The sequence below is a fragment of the Arachis hypogaea genome, chromosome 11 (assembly GCF_003086295.3).
Source record: "Arachis hypogaea cultivar Tifrunner chromosome 11, arahy.Tifrunner.gnm2.J5K5, whole genome shotgun sequence".
NCBI classification, from domain to species: Eukaryota; Viridiplantae; Streptophyta; class Magnoliopsida; order Fabales; family Fabaceae; genus Arachis; species Arachis hypogaea.
The window spans coordinates 135,587,962-135,610,016 of record NC_092046.1 but is presented as its reverse complement, the minus strand read 5'-3'; the positions used below and the strand labels follow the sequence as shown (position 1 = coordinate 135,610,016).

Below are 22,055 nucleotides of genomic sequence, written 5' to 3'. Positions count from 1 at the left end.
TACTATATAATATGATCAATTTAGCTCTCCGCACATCGTGCCTTCATGCTGGTCTTAATCTAGTTTTGTTTTAATTTTGTTCTAAAAATTTTTAATTTGCATCAAATATACTTTTGGCGGCTAATTTTTAAAAATTTTAAAACTAATTTAGCAATAATTTCACAAGAACAACATTTAACATAAACAAATCAGACATAATGGAATTACAAAAAAAGATCAGATATATATCATGCATTGTTGCTGAATTTATAAACTTAAAAAAAATTTAACTGAGGTATACTTCAGAATTAAAATTGAAACAAAATAAAACTTAATAGTATTTTTAATATTTTCAACAATTTAAGAAAAAAATTTATATTTTTCTCGTTAAATAATTAATTGAACTAATAGTTTAAAATTTAGTTTAGAAATTTTGATTGGAGTCATATTTATAATATTATCCATTCATTACATTATTGATTAGACTAAGAAAATAATAAGAATGATGAAGGAAAAATAATCTTAGTGCGGGTTACCAAAAATTCAAATCAAGTTTCTAAATTATTGAAGGAAAATAACAATGTTATTTTTAAATTTTTTTTATCTCACTCCTCACATGATTTCTTCAATATATGTTCGTATGACTTTAGAGAGAAAAGTAACATTATCAAAATAGGTCATTTTCCTAAACAAAAGACACCAAAAAAAAAAGTAGACACAAAAAAAAAAAAGCTAATATGATGGTCAGTTTTAACTGAGGTGCTATTGCCAATGAGCCTTAGCTCACACGACATTCCACCCCCTCCCCATCCAAAAGGTCTCGGGCTCAACTGTAAACCCCGGTTAAATTAGTAGATAATTAGTTAATAAATTATTTTTTAATAAGGAGGATTATAAATGCGAATATTATATCAAAATAGGGTAGAGCTCATCGAAACGAGAATTTTCACACTAATTTTGAAGAAAACGGTCCAAGAATGGACCGAACCGGTTGAACCGGGCTGTCGGTTCAACCGGACCAGCCCATTAAAAAGAGCCACGGGCTCATTTTCTCTTCATTTCCCTCAGCGACGCAGCAAGCCTCCCAGGAAAGAGAAGAAGAGAAATTCGTTTACGTGAAATTCAATTTCCCGTAACTCCTCCGTTCGAGCTCCGATCGCCGCACCGTTTGCGGCCACGCGTTCACCGCGTCGAGCTCTACATTTCTACCGGAACAATTTCATAGGTAACTTGATATTTCACTCTCAGCTTCATCTTCCCCCAATTTTCGAATTTTAAGTGGGAATATTGAATTTCTTTGATTTCTGATGTTTTAGGATCCAATTAGCTTGAGAGAAACGTTCACTCTTGCTTATGTGAAAACTTAGGCTAGATGACCATTGGATAAGTTGGAATGCAGGTGTATGTTTAATGTTTAGTAATTTATCGATGAATATATTTGGTTGAAGTTTATTGGATAATTAGTTTTTAATTTTGGATGGTGAATGTTGTTATGTTAATTTGGAGAGAATTATGGTTGAATATTATTGTTGATTAACTAATGATTTGGTGAATTATTGATTTGAGGTATAACTATTGTGGAGGTTGTTGTGATAATGAGGTATTTTGTGTTAAAAGCCTAGGATTTGTGAACTATGATCCTTAGTTGAATTTTGGTTGTTGGATTTGAATATTGTATGAGTTTAATTGTTGATTTGAAGTAGATTTATTGTGGTGATTGTTATGATGATGAGGAAGGGTATGTTGAATTGAAAAGAAAGCAGGTTTGGACCCGAAAAGGGTGGCAAAGTCCGAGTTTTAGAGGAGATGCTGCCGAAATTTTATAAAAAATTAGAGATTTTATTTAGATGATTATTTAAAAGAGATTTAGATTTAAAGGTTATATGGTTTGATTTTGAGTTATTAAGATAGTGAGTATGTTTTAAGTTTGAAGTTTGATTCTTAGAAAAGAATGAATTATGTTTTGAATTGAAACTATTGATGGATGGAATGGGAGGTGATATAATGAAGGATAAGGATTGAATATGTTTAATGTATGATGATGAATGAGATGCAATTGGGAATGATGTGGATGTTGATGAATTATAATTGAATTATTTATATGGCTTATGAATTTGAATAATCTGAGATACGAGATTCCTTGGATTAAGTGCCGTGGCTTGCCACCACGTGTACCAGGTTGAAAACTCGATACTCTGTTGACCCTACGACGTAAGTGTGACCGGGCACTATATAAATTCCCGGGAATGTTACCCCCATTGAGCAATATTGATTATTTGAGAAAAATCTATGCATAGACTCTTGGGGATGCACGTCGGGGGACAGTCTAAGGACAATTCAGACTTGTCGGGTTGGCTGGATAACCGACAGATGAGCCTCATCAGCCATAGGACAGGCATGCATCATATGCATATTACTTGAATTACTTGCTTGTGCTCTAATTGGGTGTGCCTATCTGTATTTGCCATGCTAAATGTGTATTTGTTACCTGCAGTAGTTGTAACTTTCTTGTGTTTGCCTTTATCTGTTTATTTGTCTGTGAAAATGCATGATGGAATTGGAGGTATGGAGGAATGGCAGTATAAGACTTAGATTTAAGGTTAAGTTAAGTTAGGATTAAATATTTCTAGGAAACCACCTTTTATGGCTTCTGTTTAATACTTTAAGCTCTACAATCTGAGTGTCGGCGTTCTAGGATTGCCTCTGGCATTCCCAGGACCTTATATATTATGTGTGTGGCACCTTTACCATACTGAGAACCTCCGGTTCTCATTCCATACTATGTTGTTAATTTTCAGATGCAGGTCGAGAGGCATCTCGTTAGGCGTCTGGACTCTTGAAGCGGAGTGGTTACTGGGATATTTTGTTATGCTATGATGTATATATATGTACTTAGTTTTCTCTCCGCATGACTTATTCTTTTTGATCCTCTTAGAGGTTTATGGAGAGGCAGGATTGTGTATATGTACTTTTGGGTTTTGGATATGTATGTATATATATGTGTAAATATTCTCCGGCCAGTCTTGACTTCGCAGGCTGAGTTAGGAGCTTGATATTTTGTATCTTTGGCACTCTATTCCTACTTCTGTTATCTTATGTTTGACAGTTACAGTTTTCTTAGCATGCAAGTTAACTCGTTCCTTGAGCGTTGCGCTTTTATCTCGCGATTTTTATTTTCCCTATCCTTCAAGGCTCCTAGCATATTATAACTCTTCTGCTATTATATGTACTTATTTTATTTTAGAGGTCGTAATACCACATCACCTTTGTTTTACGACTTAAGCGTAAAGCTTTGTGTGGTAGGGTGTTACATTAATGGTATCAGAGCAGTTCGTTCCTATAGAGCCTGAAAGACGGACTGATTGTGCTTCTGTGCATTCTCTGTATATGTGTTTATGTGCTATTAGGATATCTGATTGATATATATGGCATAAACGTTTGTGAGCATGCATTTGGAACTTAAAGCATTAGACCTGCGATATTGAGACTGATCAACTTAATATCACTTGTTTGGTGTGTATAGGGACCAGATGTCGACTCGCGGACGCGGTCGCGGGCGAGGTAGAGGTAGGACAGGCACCGTTACTCCTGTACCCACAGGGACTGATCCAGTAGACTTTATGGCTGCCTTGGGAAATATGGCTGCAGCTATGCAGGCAACAGCTGAGGCACTGGGTAATCAGATAAATCAGGGTAATCATGGGAACAATAATGATGAGGACGGTCCTATGACACTTGCTACATTTCTGAAAGTTCGCCCTCCGACTTTTAGGGGAACCTCAAATCCAACTGATGCAGATAATTGGATTCAGGCTATGGAAAGGGCGTTACAGGCACAACATGTTCCTGAAGAGCAATGGGTTGAATTTGGGACTTATCAGTTGCAAGGTGAAGCTCAGTATTGGTGGCAGGGAACACAACGTATCCTGCAGCCTGATGGTGCTGCGATTCCTTGGGAGGTTTTCCGGACAGAGTTCTATAAGAAATACTTTCCTAATTCAGCTAGAAATGCCAAGGAACTTGAATTAATGCAGTTAAAGCAGGGACAAATGACTGTTGCTGAGTATACCAGCAAATTTGAGGAGTTATGTCGCTTTTCTCGTATCTGTCAAGGTGCGCCTGAAGATTTTGCTGAATGGAAGTGTATTAAATATGAGGGAGGTCTTCGGAGCGATATTCTGAGCTTCGTTGCCCCAATGGAGATCAGGGTATTTTCTGAATTGGTGAATAAGAGTAGGGTGGCTGAGGATTGTGTGAGGAAGGCGGCAGCAGAGAAAGGGAGTTTGAGGATGCCTTTTCAGAGGCCTTCAGGGAGGAACTTTGCTCCGAGAGGTAGGAATTTCAAACGTGGAGGTTTTGTTTCGCAGCAGACTCAGGGTCAAGGTAATTACAGAAGGCCGAATATTACTGCTAATCAAGGAAAAAGGTTTGGGAAGCAGCCACAGCAGGATTTGAATTGTCAGAAGTGTGGAAAATATCATCCTGGAGTTCCGTGTAGATTAGGACTTGGAGTGTGCTATTCCTGTGGACATCCCGGGCATATAGCCAGTAATTGCCCTGAGAAGAAGAAGTATGAGACTGGTAGGGTGCAACAGCCGGGGAGAGTACACACTACTTCTACCATTGGTGCTGAGGGATCTGAGACACTTATTAGAGGTAATTGTGAAATGGCTGGTAAAATCTTAAATGCTTTATTTGATTCAGGAGCAAGTCATTCATTTATTGCATTTGAAAAGGCCCATGAATTAAGATTGAGAATGGTGGTCTTAGGTTATGATTTGAAAGTATATAATGCTACTCATGAAGCTATGGTGACTAGGATAGAATGTCCACAAGTTCCCTTTCGAGTACAACAGCGTGAATTTGTGCATGATTTGATTTGTTTGCCTATGACTGGTCTTGATCTCATTTTGGGATTGGATTGGTTATCCAAGAATCATGTTTTGCTTGATTGTTCTGAGAAGTCAGTACAGTTTATGCCAGAAGGGTCAGAAGCATCGGTTGTGGTGAATAGTTACTATTTGAACTCTATGATAGTAAACTGTTCTGGAACCGAATGTCAGGGTATTATGTTATTAACTGCGGGAGTATCAGGTGATGATCAGAGTTTAGAGCAAATTCCGGTTGTATGTGAATTTCCAAATGTGTTTCCGGATGATATTAATGAATTCCCACCTAATCGAGAGGTTGAATTTACAATTGAGTTGGTACCTGGATCCGGTCCAATTTCAATTACTCCTTATAGGATGTCGCCTTTAGAAATGGCTGAACTGAAAGCTCAGCTGGAAGATCTGTTGGGTAAGCATTTTATCCGACCAAGTGTTTCTCCGTGGGGAGCGCCAGTGTTACTGGTAAAGAAGAAGGATGGGAGTATGCGGCTGTGTGTCGATTATCGGCAATTGAATAAGATCACTGTGAAGAATAAATATCCGTTGCCTAGAATCGATGATCTAATGGATCAGCTACAGGGTGCCAGTGTGTTTTCTAAGATTGACCTGCGATCCGGATATCATCAGATAAGGGTTAGAGACGAGGATATTCCGAAAACTGCTTTCAGAACCCGTTATGGTCATTATGAGTATACAGTGATGTCTTTCGGGTTAACTAATGCCCCGGCAGTATTTATGGATTATATGAACAGGATTTTTCGACCGTATCTGGACAAGTTTGTTATTGTCTTCATTGATGACATTCTTGTTTATTCTAAGACTGAAGAGGAACATGCTGATCATTTGCGAACTGTGCTGCAAATTCTGAGAGACAGGAAGTTATATGCTAAGCTATCTAAATGTGAGTTCTGGAAGAGTGAAGTGAAGTTTCTTGGCCACGTGGTGAGTAAGCAGGGGGTAGCTGTGGATCCTGCTAAGGTGGAAGCAGTGATGAATTGGGAGCGACCAACTTCAGTGACAGAGATCAGGAGTTTCTTAGGTTTGGCAAGGTATTATCGCAGATTCATTAAGGGATTTTCACAGCTCGCCTTACCTTTAACTAAGTTGACTAGGAAGGATACACCTTTTATCTGGACTCCGGAATGTGAAGAGAGTTTCCAGGCATTGAAGCACAGGTTGACTACTGCACCTGTATTGGTATTACCTGAACCAAGTGAATCGTTTGAAGTGTATTGTGATGCATCTCTGAAAGGGTTGGGGTGTGTTTTGATGCAGCACCAGAATGTTGTAGCATACGCCTCACGGCAGTTAAGGCCGCATGAGATGAACTACCCGACACATGATTTAGAACTTGCTGCTGTTGTGTTTGCTTTAAAGATTTGGAGGCACTACCTCTATGGCGTTAAGTTTCATGTTTTCTCAGACCATAAGAGTTTGAAGTATCTTTTTGAGCAGAAAGAGTTGAATATGCATTAGAGGAGGTGGATGGAGCTTCTGAAAGATTATGATTTTGAATTGAATTATCATCCAGGAAAAGCGAACGTTGTGGCGGACGCTTTGAGTCGGAAGTCTTTATATGCAGCTTGGATGATGCTACGGGAGGAAGAGTTACTAAAGGCATTTCAAGGTTTGAATTTGGGAGTTAGAAAAGAATTTGGAATTTTGTGTTTGAGTCAGTTACAGATTTCAAGTGATTTTAAATCAGAACTTCTGAAGGCTCATCAAGATAGTGAAGCGTTACGTAAGGTATTACCAGCAGTTGAACAGGGAAAACAGTGGAGAATGTCAAAAGGTCAGGATGGTTTATGGAGGTTCAAGAACCGGATTATTGTGCCTGATGTTGGAGACCTACGACAAAGTATCTTGAAGGAAGCTCACAAGAGCGGGTTTTCAATTCACCCAGGGAGCACTAAAATGTATCAGGATCTGAAAGCGATGTTCTGGTGGCCAGGTATGAAGAATGATGTGGCATTGCATGTATCTAAATGTTTAACGTGTCAGAAGGTTAAGATTGAGCATCAAAGACCATCAGGGACCCTTCAGCCTTTGGAGATTCCACAATGGAAATGGGAGAGTATCGCAATGGATTTTGTGATAGGTTTGCCTAGAACCCGATCTGGTTGTGACGCTATTTGGGTGGTTGTGGATCGATTAACAAAATCAGCTCACTTTCTTCCTATCCGAATAAGTTGCACAATGGAGGAATTGGCTCGAATGTATATCAAAGAGATTGTCAGGTTGCATGGTGTGCCTTCTACTATCATATCTGACAGAGATCCTCGTTTCACATCAAGGTTCTGGGGAGCTTTTCAGCGTGCATTTGGGACTCAGTTAAGCTTGAGTACTGCGTATCACCCTCAGACAGATGGTCAGTCAGAAAGAACTATTCAGACCTTGGAAGATATGCTAAGAGCTTGTGTTTTGGACCAACCGGCGAGCTGGGACCGGTATATGCCATTAGTAGAGTTTGCTTATAATAATAGCTATCATGCGAGCATCGGAATGGCTCCATATGAGGCTCTGTATGGCAGGAAATGTCAATCTCCATTGTGTTGGTATGAAACTGGAGAAAGGAGTTTATTAGGGCCTGAGATGATAGCCGAAACGACTGAGCAGATAAAGAAGATTCGTAGTCGAATGCTTATAGCCCAAAGCCGCCAAAAGAGCTATGCTGACCAGAGGCGAAAGCCTTTGGAGTTCGAAGAAGGAGAACATGTCTTTTTGAAAGTTACACCAACCACTGGAGTGGGAAGAGCTATTAAGACCAAGAAACTGAATCCCCGTTATATTGGACCGTTTGAGATTCTGAAAAGAATTGGACCAGTGGCTTATAGAATTGCCTTACCGCCATACCTTTCGAATTTGCACGATGTGTTCCATGTGTCACAGCTTCGGAAGTATAATCCTGACGCAAGTCATGTTCTAGAACCAGAACCAATCCAAGTGAGAGAAGATCTAACACTCCCAGTAATTCCGGTGAGGATTGATGACACCAGTGTTAAACGATTACGAGGAAGGGAAGTATCATTGGTAAAAGTAGCTTGTAGACGAGCTGGTATCGAGGAACATACCTGGGAACTCGAATCAGATATGCGAAAGGACTATCCACATCTCTTTTCAGGTAACTATATTTGAATTTTGAGGGCAAAATTCTTTATTAGGTGGGTAGAATGTAAACCCCGGTTAAATTAGTAGATAATTAGTTAATAAATTATTTTTTAATAAGGAGGATTATAAATGCGAATATTATATCAAAATAGGGTAGAGCTCATCGAAACGAGAATTTTGACACTAATTTTGAAGAAAACAGTCCAAGAATGGACCGAAAGGACCGAACCGGTTGAACCGGGCTGTCGGTTCAACCGGACCAGCCCATTAAAAAGAGCCACGGGCTCATTTTCTCTTCATTTCCCTCAGCGACGCAGCAAGCCTCCCAGGGAAGAGAAGAAGAGAAATTCGTTTACGTGAAATTCAATTTCCCGTAACTCCTCCGTTCGAGCTCCGATCGCCGCACCGTTTGCGGCCACGCGTTCACCGCGTCGAGCTCTACATTTCTACCGGAACAATTTCATAGGTAACTTGCTATTTCACTCTCAGCTTCATCTTCCCCCAATTTTCGAATTTTAAGTGGGAATATTGAATTTCTTTGATTTCTGATGTTTTAGGATCCAATTAGCTTGAGAGAAACGTTCACTCTTGCTTATGTGAAAACTTAGGCTAGATGACCATTGGATAAGTTGGAATGCAGGTGTATGTTTAATGTTTAGTAATTTATCGATGAATATATTTGGTTGAAATTTATTGGATAATTAGTTTTTAATTTTGGATGGTGAATGTTGTTATGTTAATTTGGAGAGAATTATGGTTGAATATTATTGTTGATTAACTAATGATTTGGTGAATTATTGATTTGAGGTATAACTATTGTGGAGGTTGTTGTGATAATGAGGTATTTTGTGTTAAAAGCCTAGGATTTGTGAACTATGATCCTTAGTTGAATTTTGGTTGTTGGATTTGAATATTGTATGAGTTTAATTGTTGATTTGAAGTAGATTTATTGTGGTGATTGTTATGATGATGAGGAAGGGTATGTTGAATTGAAAAGAAAGCAGGTTTGGACCCGAAAAGGGTGGCAAAGTCCGAGTTTTAGAGGAGATGCTGCCGAAATTTTATAAAAAATTAGAGATTTTATTTAGATGATTATTTAAAAGAGATTTAGATTTAAAGGTTATATGGTTTGATTTTGAGTTATTAAGATAGTGAGTATGTTTTAAGTTTGAAGTTTGATTCTTAGAAAAGAATGAATTATGTTTTGAATTGAAACTATTGATGGATGGAATGGGAGGTGATATAATGAAGGATAAGGATTGAATATGTTTAATGTATGATGATGAATGAGATGCAATTGGGAATGATGTGGATGTTGATGAATTATAATTGAATTATTTATATGGCTTATGAATTTGAATAATCTGAGATACGAGATTCCTTGGATTAAGTGCCGTGGCTTGCCACCACGTGTACCAGGTTGAAAACTCGATACTCTGTTGACCCTACGACGTAAGTGTGACCGGGCACTATATAAATTCCCGGGAATGTTACCCCCATTGAGCAATATTGATTATTTGAGAAAAATCTATGCATAGACTCTTGGGGATGCACGTCGGGGGACAGTCTAAGGACAATTCAGACTTGTCGGGTTGGCTGGATAACCGACAGATGAGCCTCATCAGCCATAGGACAGGCATGCATCATATGCATATTACTTGAATTACTTGCTTGTGCTCTAATTGGGTGTGCCTATCTGTATTTGCCATGCTAAATGTGTATTTGTTACCTGCAGTAGTTGTAACTTTCTTGTGTTTGCCTTTATCTGTTTATTTGTCTGTGAAAATGCATGATGGAATTGGAGGTATGGAGGAATGGCAGTATAAGACTTAGATTTAAGGTTAAGTTAAGTTAGGATTAAATATTTCTAGGAAACCACCTTTTATGGCTTCTGTTTAATACTTTAAGCTCTACAATCTGAGTGTCGGCGTTCTAGGATTGCCTCTGGCATTCCCAGGACCTTATATATTATGTGTGTGGCACCTTTACCATACTGAGAACCTCCGGTTCTCATTCCATACTATGTTGTTAATTTTCAGATGCAGGTCGAGAGGCATCTCGTTAGGCGTCTGGACTCTTGAAGCGGAGTGGTTACTGGGATATTTTGTTATGCTATGATGTATATATATGTACTTAGTTTTCTCTCCGCATGACTTATTCTTTTTGATCCTCTTAGAGGTTTATGGAGAGGCAGGATTGTGTATATGTACTTTTGGGTTTTGGATATGTATGTATATATATGTGTAAATATTCTCCGGCCAGTCTTGACTTCGCAGGCTGAGTTAGGAGCTTGATATTTTGTATCTTTGGCACTCTATTCCTACTTCTGTTATCTTATGTTTGACAGTTACAGTTTTCTTAGCATGCAAGTTAACTCGTTCCTTGAGCGTTGCGCTTTTATCTCGCGATTTTTATTTTCCCTATCCTTCAAGGCTCCTAGCATATTATAACTCTTCTGCTATTATATGTACTTATTTTATTTTAGAAGTCATAATACCACATCACCTTTGTTTTACGACTTAAGCGTAAAGCTTTGTGTGGTAGGGTGTTACATCAACTCTTACCGACTTGGGGATTGTCCAATTCATCTGACCAAAAAAAAAAAAAACTGAGGTGCTATTGAGGGATTGATTCTACGAGTGTATTCACTCAAAGATGATCATTTCTACAAAATAAAATGATACAAGCATATGGAGTAAAGGAATTTACAAGTCTAATTCATATATGATGATGTACTACTCTTTACAGAGCCCCACACTAAAACAAAACATTGGGGAGCAAAAAGTTAACAAGGGTGACTTGATCTACATTTTCTTCCAATACATATTTCACATAACCAAACCATTATCTCCAACAGAAGAAACATAATTTAGTGTAGTCAGTTCTACTCAAAATCTATTATTTGTTGTACAATGGATTTCAGCTTCAAAAGGCATATTTGTGTCATCATTAGGTGAATTCCCCATGTAAGCACACGTGGTTAATACTACAGGGAAACTTCTGCATGTAAAAATTAACATTTAAGTTCCAATTCACTTGCCACTGGCCACGTATCTGAGAAAATGGAAATCCATCTTGCGTATCTCAAGAGTCATGACTAACAGGGCCGTTTCGGGTCAGGCTGATGTTCCGACCTATCCGCGTTATCACATCTTCTGACAAACTGGTCAAGAGTTCTCTGCCTTAAAGGGCTATGCTCAATAGTAGTATGCTTTGCAGGGCTACTCAATGGCTGATTATTTGACACAGCTAAGGTGTTCTCATGGCCATCTAACATCTGATTTTTCAATAACTAAAATTCAGAATGGTTTCTCAAAAACATCAAAAAGTAACTCTCAAATACTACTTGAGTATAAATCTTGACAAAATATAAATATAAACCAGAATAGAACCACCAGTTTATTTTACCATATGTTACATATGATAGTTCCAAGACGATGTAGAGATGTACCAGCCCCAAATTATCCAGTTTGAATTGCGCCACATCCCTAAGATGTAAAAATCTAGAAGATCATCAATGCACAATAAATGTTAAGTCAACACTATACCAAGCAGCGACAGACTGCAAAAATAACAGAATTTACCATATGATGTCATCACCCGTATCATTTGCAAGCAAGTAATATATATTTACCGGAGAGACCTGTAAACAAGAACTAACTAGTCAAAGAACCATAAGAGCACACGTTGTCTTTGCAACTCAAAAATTTAGACATGAGGGTTCTTCTCATTTGAGATTATTTGTTTTCTTAATGTTGTCATGCAACTAGTAACAACTCCCTCCTTCTACTTAACAAGTGTGAGAATACCTCGCCAATTCTATGAGCACAATCTTCGGCCTGAATTAGGTAACCGGGAGTCCAAGATAGTTCTGCAAATATAACTGCTTGCAGCAGTTAAAGTTAATCCAACTCCTCCAGCATTAATGGATGGCTGCATGATAACATGTCACATGAAATCATTATCTCAAGCAAAAATATTAACCAATGCAACAGAAAAGATACTTTTCCTGGAAAAACATGGAAGAAATACACCAACAAAATATAACCATACCACAGCTACCTTGATAGAGTGCTCTTCCCGGAAATCTGTAACCAATTGTTGCCTTGATGCAGCAGGTCTACCTCCATCAATCCGGATGCAACCCACTTTTTTCCCCTGGAAATTTTCAACAGTTTTCGTAAGTGTTTATAATTTCCAAGATGAAAAAAAAGGAGTAAAATTGAACTGGTCTTACAAGAAGGCACTCATGTATCGCATCTATCATTGGCTGATGGTGCGCAAATATAAGAAACTTAAAACCTGCCTGCTGTGATCACAACATATTACATGTGATAACCACCAATAGCCCAAACGAAGCATCAAGATGGAAGAAAGAGAAAAAAAATTGAAGAAATCAAACATTCAAACTAAGCATACACAATGATTTGGGGCAACAGGAGGATGGATGAAATATAAGAAATAAAATATGATCTAGTTTACCATTCGTCTGTATTTTGGTCACCACTCAGACCAGACAACGTTGACACCAATAATAGTTGTGGTATATGTAGGAAAAAGCCATATGCTGACATTTTCACTACACTAATCAGCCAATTTAATTCATTCAAGTTATGGTCCTACGTTAAGGGGCACCGTTTGCGATAAAAGAAATATGAAAAGACCAATTTAACCAACATTGATGCAAGCACACCAATCAAAGATGGGTGTGAAACTCGAGAAGTTGAGAACCTAACTTGACTTTCTTATAGTACATATAGCTGCAGTCATTAATTCTTAGTATTGACTTTTTATTGCTTTGAAGCGGTCGAGGAGAGCAATACCTCAATGAAAGTTCCAAGATATTCAAGAACAGCAGGAATCTTGGCATCTGCAGAATCAGTACATATCTGGAATCGAATATATCATAATTCAGTTTTGATCATATACCAGTCAAAATGATTTAAACTACTCGCATATAGGCCAAGGCCTGAGAAAATGTTGCAGTAGAAACTATAAACCTATCATAGTTCTAGGTAATAAGAAAAACTTCCAAACAAATTGTACAAGTCAACATTATGTTCAGAGCTGTGCAAACCTTGTCAATCAGATTCTTATGAGTAAACTTAAGAGATTCACCCTCATCTTTTGATTTGGCAGACTTAATATTGGCTTTTACCACCTCCAACTGCAGTATAAAAAATAAAAAATAAAAATAAAAAAAGAAACCAATATTGGTTAGATTTTACCAAGACTCAAACTGAAAATAGAGAGTACATATTACCATTTCCAAGTCAAATAACCAAATTTTGGAAAGAAAAGTAGAAAACTTACCACAACATTACCAGTGAAGAGTGGTGAGAAATTTTTTGAACCGTTTTCAGAAGTGGAAGTTTTAGAAAATTACTCATAATCTAAATAACAATCACATAGTTCAAATAAATGACATCCACAGTCGAGAAAATACAAAAAAAAATTATATGCCCAAAATAAGCATATTGTCAACAAAATAGGAATTGTGTTCTATAACTAGCTCAAACATAAATAACCAGAACTGCATGATGCTATACTAGTCTCAAGATATAGATGCAAAACAAATATGTTGAATTATTTCACGGAATAAAGCATTAGTTTGCTTCATGTCCTTGTCAGCTAAGTCTAAGAAGACCTGAGGATCAACCAAAAAAAAAAGTTCCAAGTTTCATGAGCATGCTGTGAATGTTCATTGATTGAAACAAACAATAGCAAAAGAGTGCACTGCAGATTGCATAGAAGAGATGGAGATAAACGAACGCACTTGTTGCCTACACTTTACAGGAAGTTGAGAAAGAACAACTTTGTTAAGCCTTCGTATCATCACTGTCACCTTCATCAAATTGTGTAACTCTTCATGATTACTTACCCCTTGATAAACTCCAAAAACTCCCTAGAAGAGAAATGAAAAACTGAAAGTTAGAATAAACATCCATCAATAAAGAAAACTGGCTGCTTTGAAGAATCTCATTAGTAAAGAAGAGACGACTTACATCCTTGCAATTTCGGTTACCATATTAATGAACATTCTTATATGCATCAGGATACAAAGCTTCCATCTGTCAAACACAATTACAAAGATTCCTCAAATGTCTCCACCAATGTCGAACATATACAAGGTATTACATATAATCAGACAAAAGGAATACCTGCTTGAACAGTTCTATTGGTCGGAATAAGGCAGGAGTTCCACTAAGCAATATTGAATATTGAATATTGAGCTTTCTGACATTTTTAGTCTTCACTTGAAAGAAAGCATGAGAGAATTAGATCAAGAAAGATTACTCAGCAGCTAGCAGGTGACTATTGCAACTAAATGAACAATGAAAGTCAAACATGAATGACAATAAATAAAACTATTTTACACGACACCGGACTCTCACATTGGGAAGAGGGAAACATGGGTTCACATTACTCGACTACGATTTTGCATGTGCTTGAAGCTGGTTATTTATTTATTTAAAAGAAAAGTAAAATTAAAAGAATATCATCTTAGCTCTCTAAAAGGTTTTACATATGACACCAGACTCCCATTTGTTTGTTTGCTTATTTGTTTAAATACTTTTTAATTCTCTCCAAATTTTTCCCACAAATTTCTATGCTTGATAGACAGATGGATACTTTAAAGGCAAGTATACCAGAAGCAAGCATGTAATTGTAGCTTTGAAGCTTGTTACCTTTGTAAGCGGAAGAGTTGCAATAGTCCTCTTTTCCTGAGATTCTTCAGATAGTATGATTCATATACAACCAAACCTGAATTGTTTTTGACAAAAAAGGGGGAATCACTGCTATGAGCATGATTTATTAGCAAAAGATGAAGTACTTTATCAAATTTCATGGGTTTCCACCATAATAACATATAGATATAGATTAATTCCTCTATTCATTGTGCTCTGCCTCTCAGAAATAATAAAAATAAAATAGCAAATGCTGACATATGATTAAAACAGACAAACCTCAGTGGAAGTAAGAAAATTGGATAAGAAATTGGATCTATAAGTCCAATGTCGTGAGCATATTCTATATCTTTGGCTCCAAATCATATGAGATAATATTGAAGAGTCCATCCAAACGAATGTTGCTTTTGGCACTTAAAAATACTATATTGAAGCCTCCTCTGTTTGATCCACCACTTTGAGGTTAGACAATCTACTAAAGATAGCTAGTTAGCAAAATAGTTTCTATAGAATGAAAAAGAAAAATGACAATGTAGCAGAAGTAAACCTAATGAATCCAAAAATCTAAGATTTAATGTACAAACTAGGCAACAATATACATCCAAAAAATTGACAAAAAGAGATTACAGATTACATACGAGTGAAGGAAGATTCAGCCATTGTTGAATCATCTAAAAGAAAAAAGAGGATAAGCACATACTTCTCCATATATCTCTATTAGGTCTGGAGAACGTCTAAGTACAATCCTTACAGAAGCCCATTTCAAGTGCAATGATGATGGTGCAAGTATGAGAACAGGCCATGAGTCCTGAATGCGTGAAGCTACAGCAATTGCCTGCAAAAGATAAGAAAAATTATACATGCAACACATACATAATGTGGCACTCACAAAAAAATATTGATCACTTCTCTCCCTCCCCCTAAGGAGAAGCGGAAAGAGAAAAAGAAAAAAAAAAGACAAATTGCTTTTCCTTGGGTAGGTAATTCTACTGTCTACATTGATTCTACCATTTATTGACATGCAATATCTTTTAAGTCACAAATACTACTGTAGTACCAAGTACTATTTCAATCTAGGCCAAGTTTAATGTAAGATACTAAGATACTCATCTTTGTAATTGTAGACAGCATAGAAAAGAGTATATACAAGACATGTTTACAAGCTAATAAGCAGAAACTAGGAGAAGACTCCACTAAAACCGACATTATGTACATCAAGAATTAAAACAGTACTACAGATAATGCAGATAGAAGGTATGAAAATGTCCTAGTGATGAATTGCCTGCAAAGTTTTCCCGAGTGGCTGAGTCCCATTTCATCTACTAAAAGAGCACGTCCTCCATGTTGCAAAATAAACCTGAAAACAAATAACTAAAACATAAATGAGGGCATAATATAAGAGCTGATTACCAAGACAGAAAAAATATACCAAAAAATGGTCTGCTGGTGAAAAAGTTAGCAAACGTCTACATACCATACACCTTCTCTCTGAAATGGCAAAAGCTTTGATTCAATGTAACTAGGGATCTTGTCCATATCAATCTTTCGGTAATCATAGCAAAAATAAACAAATATCAAAAAGTTTTAGCCAAATAATAATGATAATAAAGAGTGGGGGGGAAATGAACCTAAAGCCTTGGAAGATCAAGACAGGAGAGAATAAAACAACTTAGTCAAAACCTTAGTAAAATGCAGAAACAATGGCCGATGCACCATTTCCTTAGTTATGTACTTATGTTATCCCATATGAGAGTATTTTATTGTTAAGCACCTATTAGAAACTAGAAAGTGCATGCTCTCTCATGTTCTCTCTCCCTCTCCTTTTTTACCTTAGACACAGCGAATTTGCATGTTAGTTTTCTAGCAGAAAGAGAGAGAGAAAAGGGCATCATATTGGACAACAAATAACAGACGCATGCATGAAGGGTCAAGGTAATTTACGGAAAGCATGCCCATGAACTATTCTGCACAAATATAATTAGAAAACAAAGATAAAGACAACAAAAAACTTGTCCATCATTTCTTCCTTCATCTTTTCCCGCTTTTCTGCAGCAAGCGGCTCAAGTCGGCAAATACCCTTCCTGGCTTGATCATTTGACGGATCAATTTCTAAGATCCTTTTCATATCTGCCAATTATTGTCAAGGAAAAAAAAAGTAGAGAAATGGAAAAAGTCAATTTAGAATTAAGCAGAAAATTAGTAAAAAATTGAATGTCATCAGTAAAAACATTGACTTCCTAAAGGGAGGCAAGTATACTAAGCCCCAATATAAAATTTGAACTCACCAGCAATGGCCTCTTCAAAATGCTCAAGCTTGTCATGGGCTTCTCCTCTTCTTGCCAATGCTTTAATGTACGCAGGGTTCAGTTCTAATGCTTGTGTGCATTCTTTAACTGTGCTGTCATATTTTCCCGGGATATATTTGGAAGTCAACAGAAAATCAGGTTCTAAAGTCTAAACTCGATCACCTTCAAATTTAGCGGGACATAAATTAGTTTATGTCAAATTAGTAAATAGCCTAAAAAGTAACCTCAACTTAGTTGACCAAATTTTACCTAATATTTACTCTTACTTTGCGCAAGAGTTCACGGGATAACAAATGCAATTCTAATTAACAGGATAAAAGAACAGCATACCAGTTTCTGATAGCATGCAGCACGATTTGCATGGCAGATCAAACGTACTTCCACCGATAAAGACATGTTAAGTGCAACTTGTAGGGCAAGTTCATACTGGGATAATGTCTCCTCATACTTGCTATCCACAAAAAGAGTGGTGAGAGTCACATGCTCCTCTTGCTGAATGATGTCCTCTGTTGCTTCTTTCCCTTGTTTGTCTCTGGACTCCTTCTTGGTTTCTTCCTTCTCCTCTTCTCTTACCACCTTTATGTGAAACAGATTGAATGGTATAATAACAAGGTTAAACAAAACAAGTATTAAATGATAGCATAATCATTTCAAATGCAACATTGTCTGGTGGAAGAAAAGTCAAACTGTTTGAAGTATTAAAAGAGAACGACCAAAAAGTTGAAAGATAGAAAAGGTGTTTTCAGTACCAGAATTCTTCCTACAAGGCCTCTTTGTTTTTGAGAAGAATGTTGGAGAAAAGGAAGTAGTGGTTTTCATATATGACCATTATGATGCTGACTTAGAAGATATTTGGGTTCGGGATTGAAAAAATTTCAAGATTTATGTGAAACAGATTTTAAATGGTTTGTCAAGTTTGTATGAGCAGATAGAAATGTATTATGGAGATATAAGTTGGAAAAATAGGTATAAGTTTGTAAAATGTGGTGATAGAATACTGATTACAGGAGTGGAGGGAAATTTTTTCTCTGATTCCCCGAAGCACAAAAATATTATCATCAAGAAGGAGATGGTTCGATTACGTAAAGTCTTATTACGTTCATCAAATCTTGGAAAACCTCCAATAGAACTTAAAATGTTTTTCAATTTTTTAGAATAATAAGTTAATATACACGTTTAATTAGTATTTATTTTTATTTAAATTTTGTATATATTTTAATATAGATATTTAATTATTATTTTTCAGGTCTCAAACATGGGAGATAATGTTTTCTCACCCTTACTTTTTGGACTATCAGCATAAGCTGTATTACTTTGTTTTAACTAACAATTATATATGTAAGTATCTAGACGATCTTAATAATAAAATAGATCTGTCAAATGCAATTGGAGCAGAACTTGAACACTAAGAAAAAAAACTTTTCAATTAGAGAGATGGAGTGAAAGATTTGAAGTTAAAGAAGGTTTTGAACGAAAAATCTTATGGTCATTTTGCTCAAGAGTTTATTCGATTCGTAAGGATGCCAATCTATAAACTCCAAAATGAGCGTTCAAAACATTTCTCAACTCCAAATCTTTTACTCCATCTCTCCAATTAAAAATTTTTTTCTTATAGTGTTCAAGTTTCGGCTGCAATTGCATTTGACAGATATATTCTATTATTAAAGTCGTCTAGATACTTACATATATACTTGTTAGCTAGAACAAAGTAATACAGCTTATGCTGATAGTCCAAAAGTAAGGGTGAGAAAACACCATCTCCCATATTTGAGACTTGAAATAATAATTAAATATCTATATTAAAATATATACAAATTTAAATAAAAATAAATACTAATTAAACATGCATATTAACTTACCATTCTAAAAAAATTGAAGAACATTTTAAATTCTGTTGGAAGTTTTCCAAGATTTAATGAACCTAATAACTTTAGGTAACCGAACCATCTCTTTCTTAATGATAACATTTTTGTGTTTCGGAGAATCAGATAAAAAAATTTTCCTCCATTCCTGAAATCAGAACTCTATCACCACATTTTACAAACTTATACCTACTTTTTCAGCTTATATCTCCATAATACATTTCTATCTGCTCATACAAACTTGACAAACTACTTAAAATCTGTTTCACATAAACCTTGAAACTTTTTCAATCACAAACTCAAACATCTTCTAAGTCAGCATCATAATGGTCATATATGAAAACCACTACTTCCTCCTCTCCTACATTCTTCTAAAAAACAAAGAGGTCTTGTAAAAAGAATCCTAGTAACAGTCTCAAAGATGTCTAAAAACACATTTTCTATCTTTCAACTTCTTAGTTATCCTCCTTTAATACTTCAAACAATTTAACCTTTCTCTCACCGAGCAATATTGCATTTGAAATTATTATCCTATTATTTAATACTCGCTTTTGTTCAACCTTGTTATTATACCATTCATTCTCATCCATTGCTACTGATTCCAATTGACTGGTCATAATTAAATAAAAATATAAAATTATAAAAATAAAATTAAAATTAAAAATTAAAATGCATGTGTTCACAAACTTATTAATAAATCAAGTATAAATTCTTAGACATAACTAATAATGCAAAAATATATCCTAAATTAATCACTAATACAAAATACTTTTTCAATTTAAATGATCAAGACAATATCAAATTCAAAGTTCAGTGATGATTTTTGAACAACAAAACAAATTAACTAAGTGATTATTCAGCAAGACAATCTACACATATTCTAAGGTTCTTTATTACATGGCAGAACCAGTCTATTTCCAGCATTCAAAGGACACAGAGCAGTCACAATCTGGGCATTATTAAGTCACAAAACAGAAACACAAAGCAGCACATCACCAACAGCATATCACTACCCAAAAAAATCACAAACCACAAAATAGATGTGAGTGCCGTAAAATTAAAACAAAATAAGAGAAGAGAACATAACTTTAATTCAGTCTATGAAATAATCCAAACCACTACCAAATCAAATAGTTACTTATTGTAATAGCAATCAAAAGTTGCAGAGTTTGAAGCAGAGTATTGGTGTTGTGTGGGTGTATTGTCTAGTGGCGGGTTTAGGGAACTCACGGCGGCGACAAAAGAGAGCAGTTCGACGGCTAGGTGGAGCGCACAGGTTGGTCGCAGTATTTGAAGCAGAGCAACGTGGCTTCCAGACGCACACGAATGCAAACTCGAACGGCAAACAGCCAGTGAACGCGAACAGTGAACGCCGAGCGAGCGTGAACGGCGAAGAACGCTAACGAAGACGACAGCTGAACGAAGACGCGAACGTGAACGGCAAACAAACGGCGACGGAAGCGCGCCTGAGCAGACAAAGACGACGGACGCCGAGCTCGAGGAAGCAGCCGCAATCAGTGACAGCGAACAGGGGTTGAAGACTTGGATCACGAGGGAAGCTAGATAGACGGATGGATGGCGAACTTTGAGTGCGACGGACGCGGCAGTATGCCACTCCTTGCGGCGGTGGTGTAGGCTTACAGTGCTAGGGTTTTTTGACTGGGGTTGTGTGATTTCTTTCTGAACTAGCAAGATACCCGCGCATTGCGCGAACAAGACAAATGAAGACTATAATAACGTAAATATAAAATATATTTGGGATATTATTTGTTATAAAAAATAAAAAAGTATTGATATTGTTCGAAAAAGTATATGAAAATTTTTAAGCAAGCAAAAAAGATAACTATAAAAAAAATGCTATAAAATATTATGTTACGTTGTTATTTATAAGTGATTCTATTAAAATATAAATGATGTTTTAAATTTTCTGTTATTTAATCCAAATATTAAAAATTAAAATAGTACGTAATTTATATTAAATTATATTATATTATTTTTTTAAACACTAATAGTGCTCTTTTATTTTTCACACCAATTAACAATTTAAATATGACTTACATTCACTTTATAATTGTATTTTTCTTTTGTTTTACTCAAGGAGACACACAGAGAAATTGCAAATATAGATAGAAAAAACTAACACATTCAAAAAAAATATCAGTAATAATAAAAATAATAAAAATGACCAATTCAAGAGTAATATGTTATGTCTGTTGTTAAAAACTTTTACTTTAAAATAGAAAATATACAATACTTTCTCTTTTATATTTGTATCATGAAGTATCGAGTAATTAGTAACTTATATGAAATTTAAATAATTAAATAAGACTATAATAGACAGAATGTTTAAAATAAAAAACAACTTTATTAAATTGAAAAAGACAAAAAAAAAGCCTTAATTACTTCATTGTCAAATTGACAATTATTGTTGTTTTTGAAATAGAATTTGGCTAGAGTATATCAAGTGTTTTCATAACCTCAAACAAATACACCATCTAGAGAATAAAATTAAATTAAAAAAAAATCATAGCTACTAATAAAAAGATATATCTATCCATTTACATGAAACTCATACATGCGATGTGATGAATTAGAAACAAAAAGCTCTTTAGCTTTCTCAAAAATATCAATAAATTTAGGAGTTCAAGAACACAATTTCTCACAACTATACTCTATGACCCATTTGTTGTCATAAACAGCAAAGCATGAAGCTTAATAAGAATACAAACCCACAATTTAATAATACATCTATGATAAACACTGTTAAAACAAAAATAATAAAAACTTATAAATAAAATGCTAACTAAACTCATCCGAATAATATGTCTAATGAATTACAATAGAAAATAAATGCTAAAACTCATAAATAAAATGTTCCTACTTCTTTGTAGATTTGGCCAACTGAAGATAAAATTCTATATTTTAAAATATATATTTTAAATTATAAACCTAATAAATTATTATAATTACTTAAATTTCTATTACTTTAACAAATAATTTGTATTTTATAGCAAAATAAAAAAAAATCTCTACAATTACTTTAACAAATTGTTCATAACCCCAATCATGTTATTAATAAAATTGTATGCATAAAATATCTAAAAAGCTTCCATTTATGTGCATCCTTTTTGAAAAATCTTAAAAGCTTCCAATAATAACTATTCTTATGATATCGGCCATAACTAAAAATATTAATAAAAAAAATCAAATCTTAGCTTTACA

The 22,055-nt window shown here is 35.6% G+C and overlaps 1 protein-coding gene and 1 pseudogene across 3 annotated transcripts; one reads left to right on the top strand and one right to left on the bottom strand.

Annotated features, from left to right (window-relative positions):
* The first annotated feature begins 1,035 nt into the window (after nucleotides 1-1,035).
* Nucleotides 1,036-10,376, top strand: LOC140176411 (uncharacterized). Of its 3 annotated transcripts, none has more exons than XM_072207502.1 (3): nucleotides 1,070-1,204; nucleotides 3,503-4,635; nucleotides 10,016-10,376. In XM_072207502.1, the coding sequence occupies exons 2-3, from the start codon at nucleotides 3,510-3,512 to the stop codon at nucleotides 10,039-10,041; spliced, it is 1,152 nt and encodes a 383-aa protein (XP_072063603.1). In that variant the 5' UTR covers nucleotides 1,070-1,204; nucleotides 3,503-3,509; the 3' UTR covers nucleotides 10,042-10,376. The 3 variants fall into 3 exon arrangements, 1 of the variants encoding a protein (XP_072063603.1); XR_011867849.1 differs by lacking the exons at nucleotides 1,070-1,204; nucleotides 3,503-4,635 and adding exons at nucleotides 8,282-8,442; nucleotides 8,534-8,616 and having other exon boundaries at nucleotides 10,016-10,237; XR_011867848.1 differs by lacking the exons at nucleotides 3,503-4,635; nucleotides 10,016-10,376 and adding an exon at nucleotides 2,778-3,138 and having other exon boundaries at nucleotides 1,036-1,204.
* Nucleotides 10,377-10,603: 227 nt separating this feature from the next.
* On the bottom strand, nucleotides 10,604-18,400 carry LOC140173184 (uncharacterized; annotated as a pseudogene).
* Nucleotides 18,401-22,055: the final 3,655 nt, after the last annotated feature.

Excerpts from the sequence above, each read along its gene's own strand:
- LOC140176411 (XM_072207502.1), top strand. The coding sequence starts at position 3,510 with ATGTCGACTCGCGGACGCGGTCGCGGGCGAGGTAGAGGTAGGACAGGC. Across the intron at positions 4,636-10,015 it reads ATCTGAGACACTTATTAGAG|ATGCAGGTCGAGAGGCATCT; the intron begins GTAATTGTGAAA and ends GTTAATTTTCAG.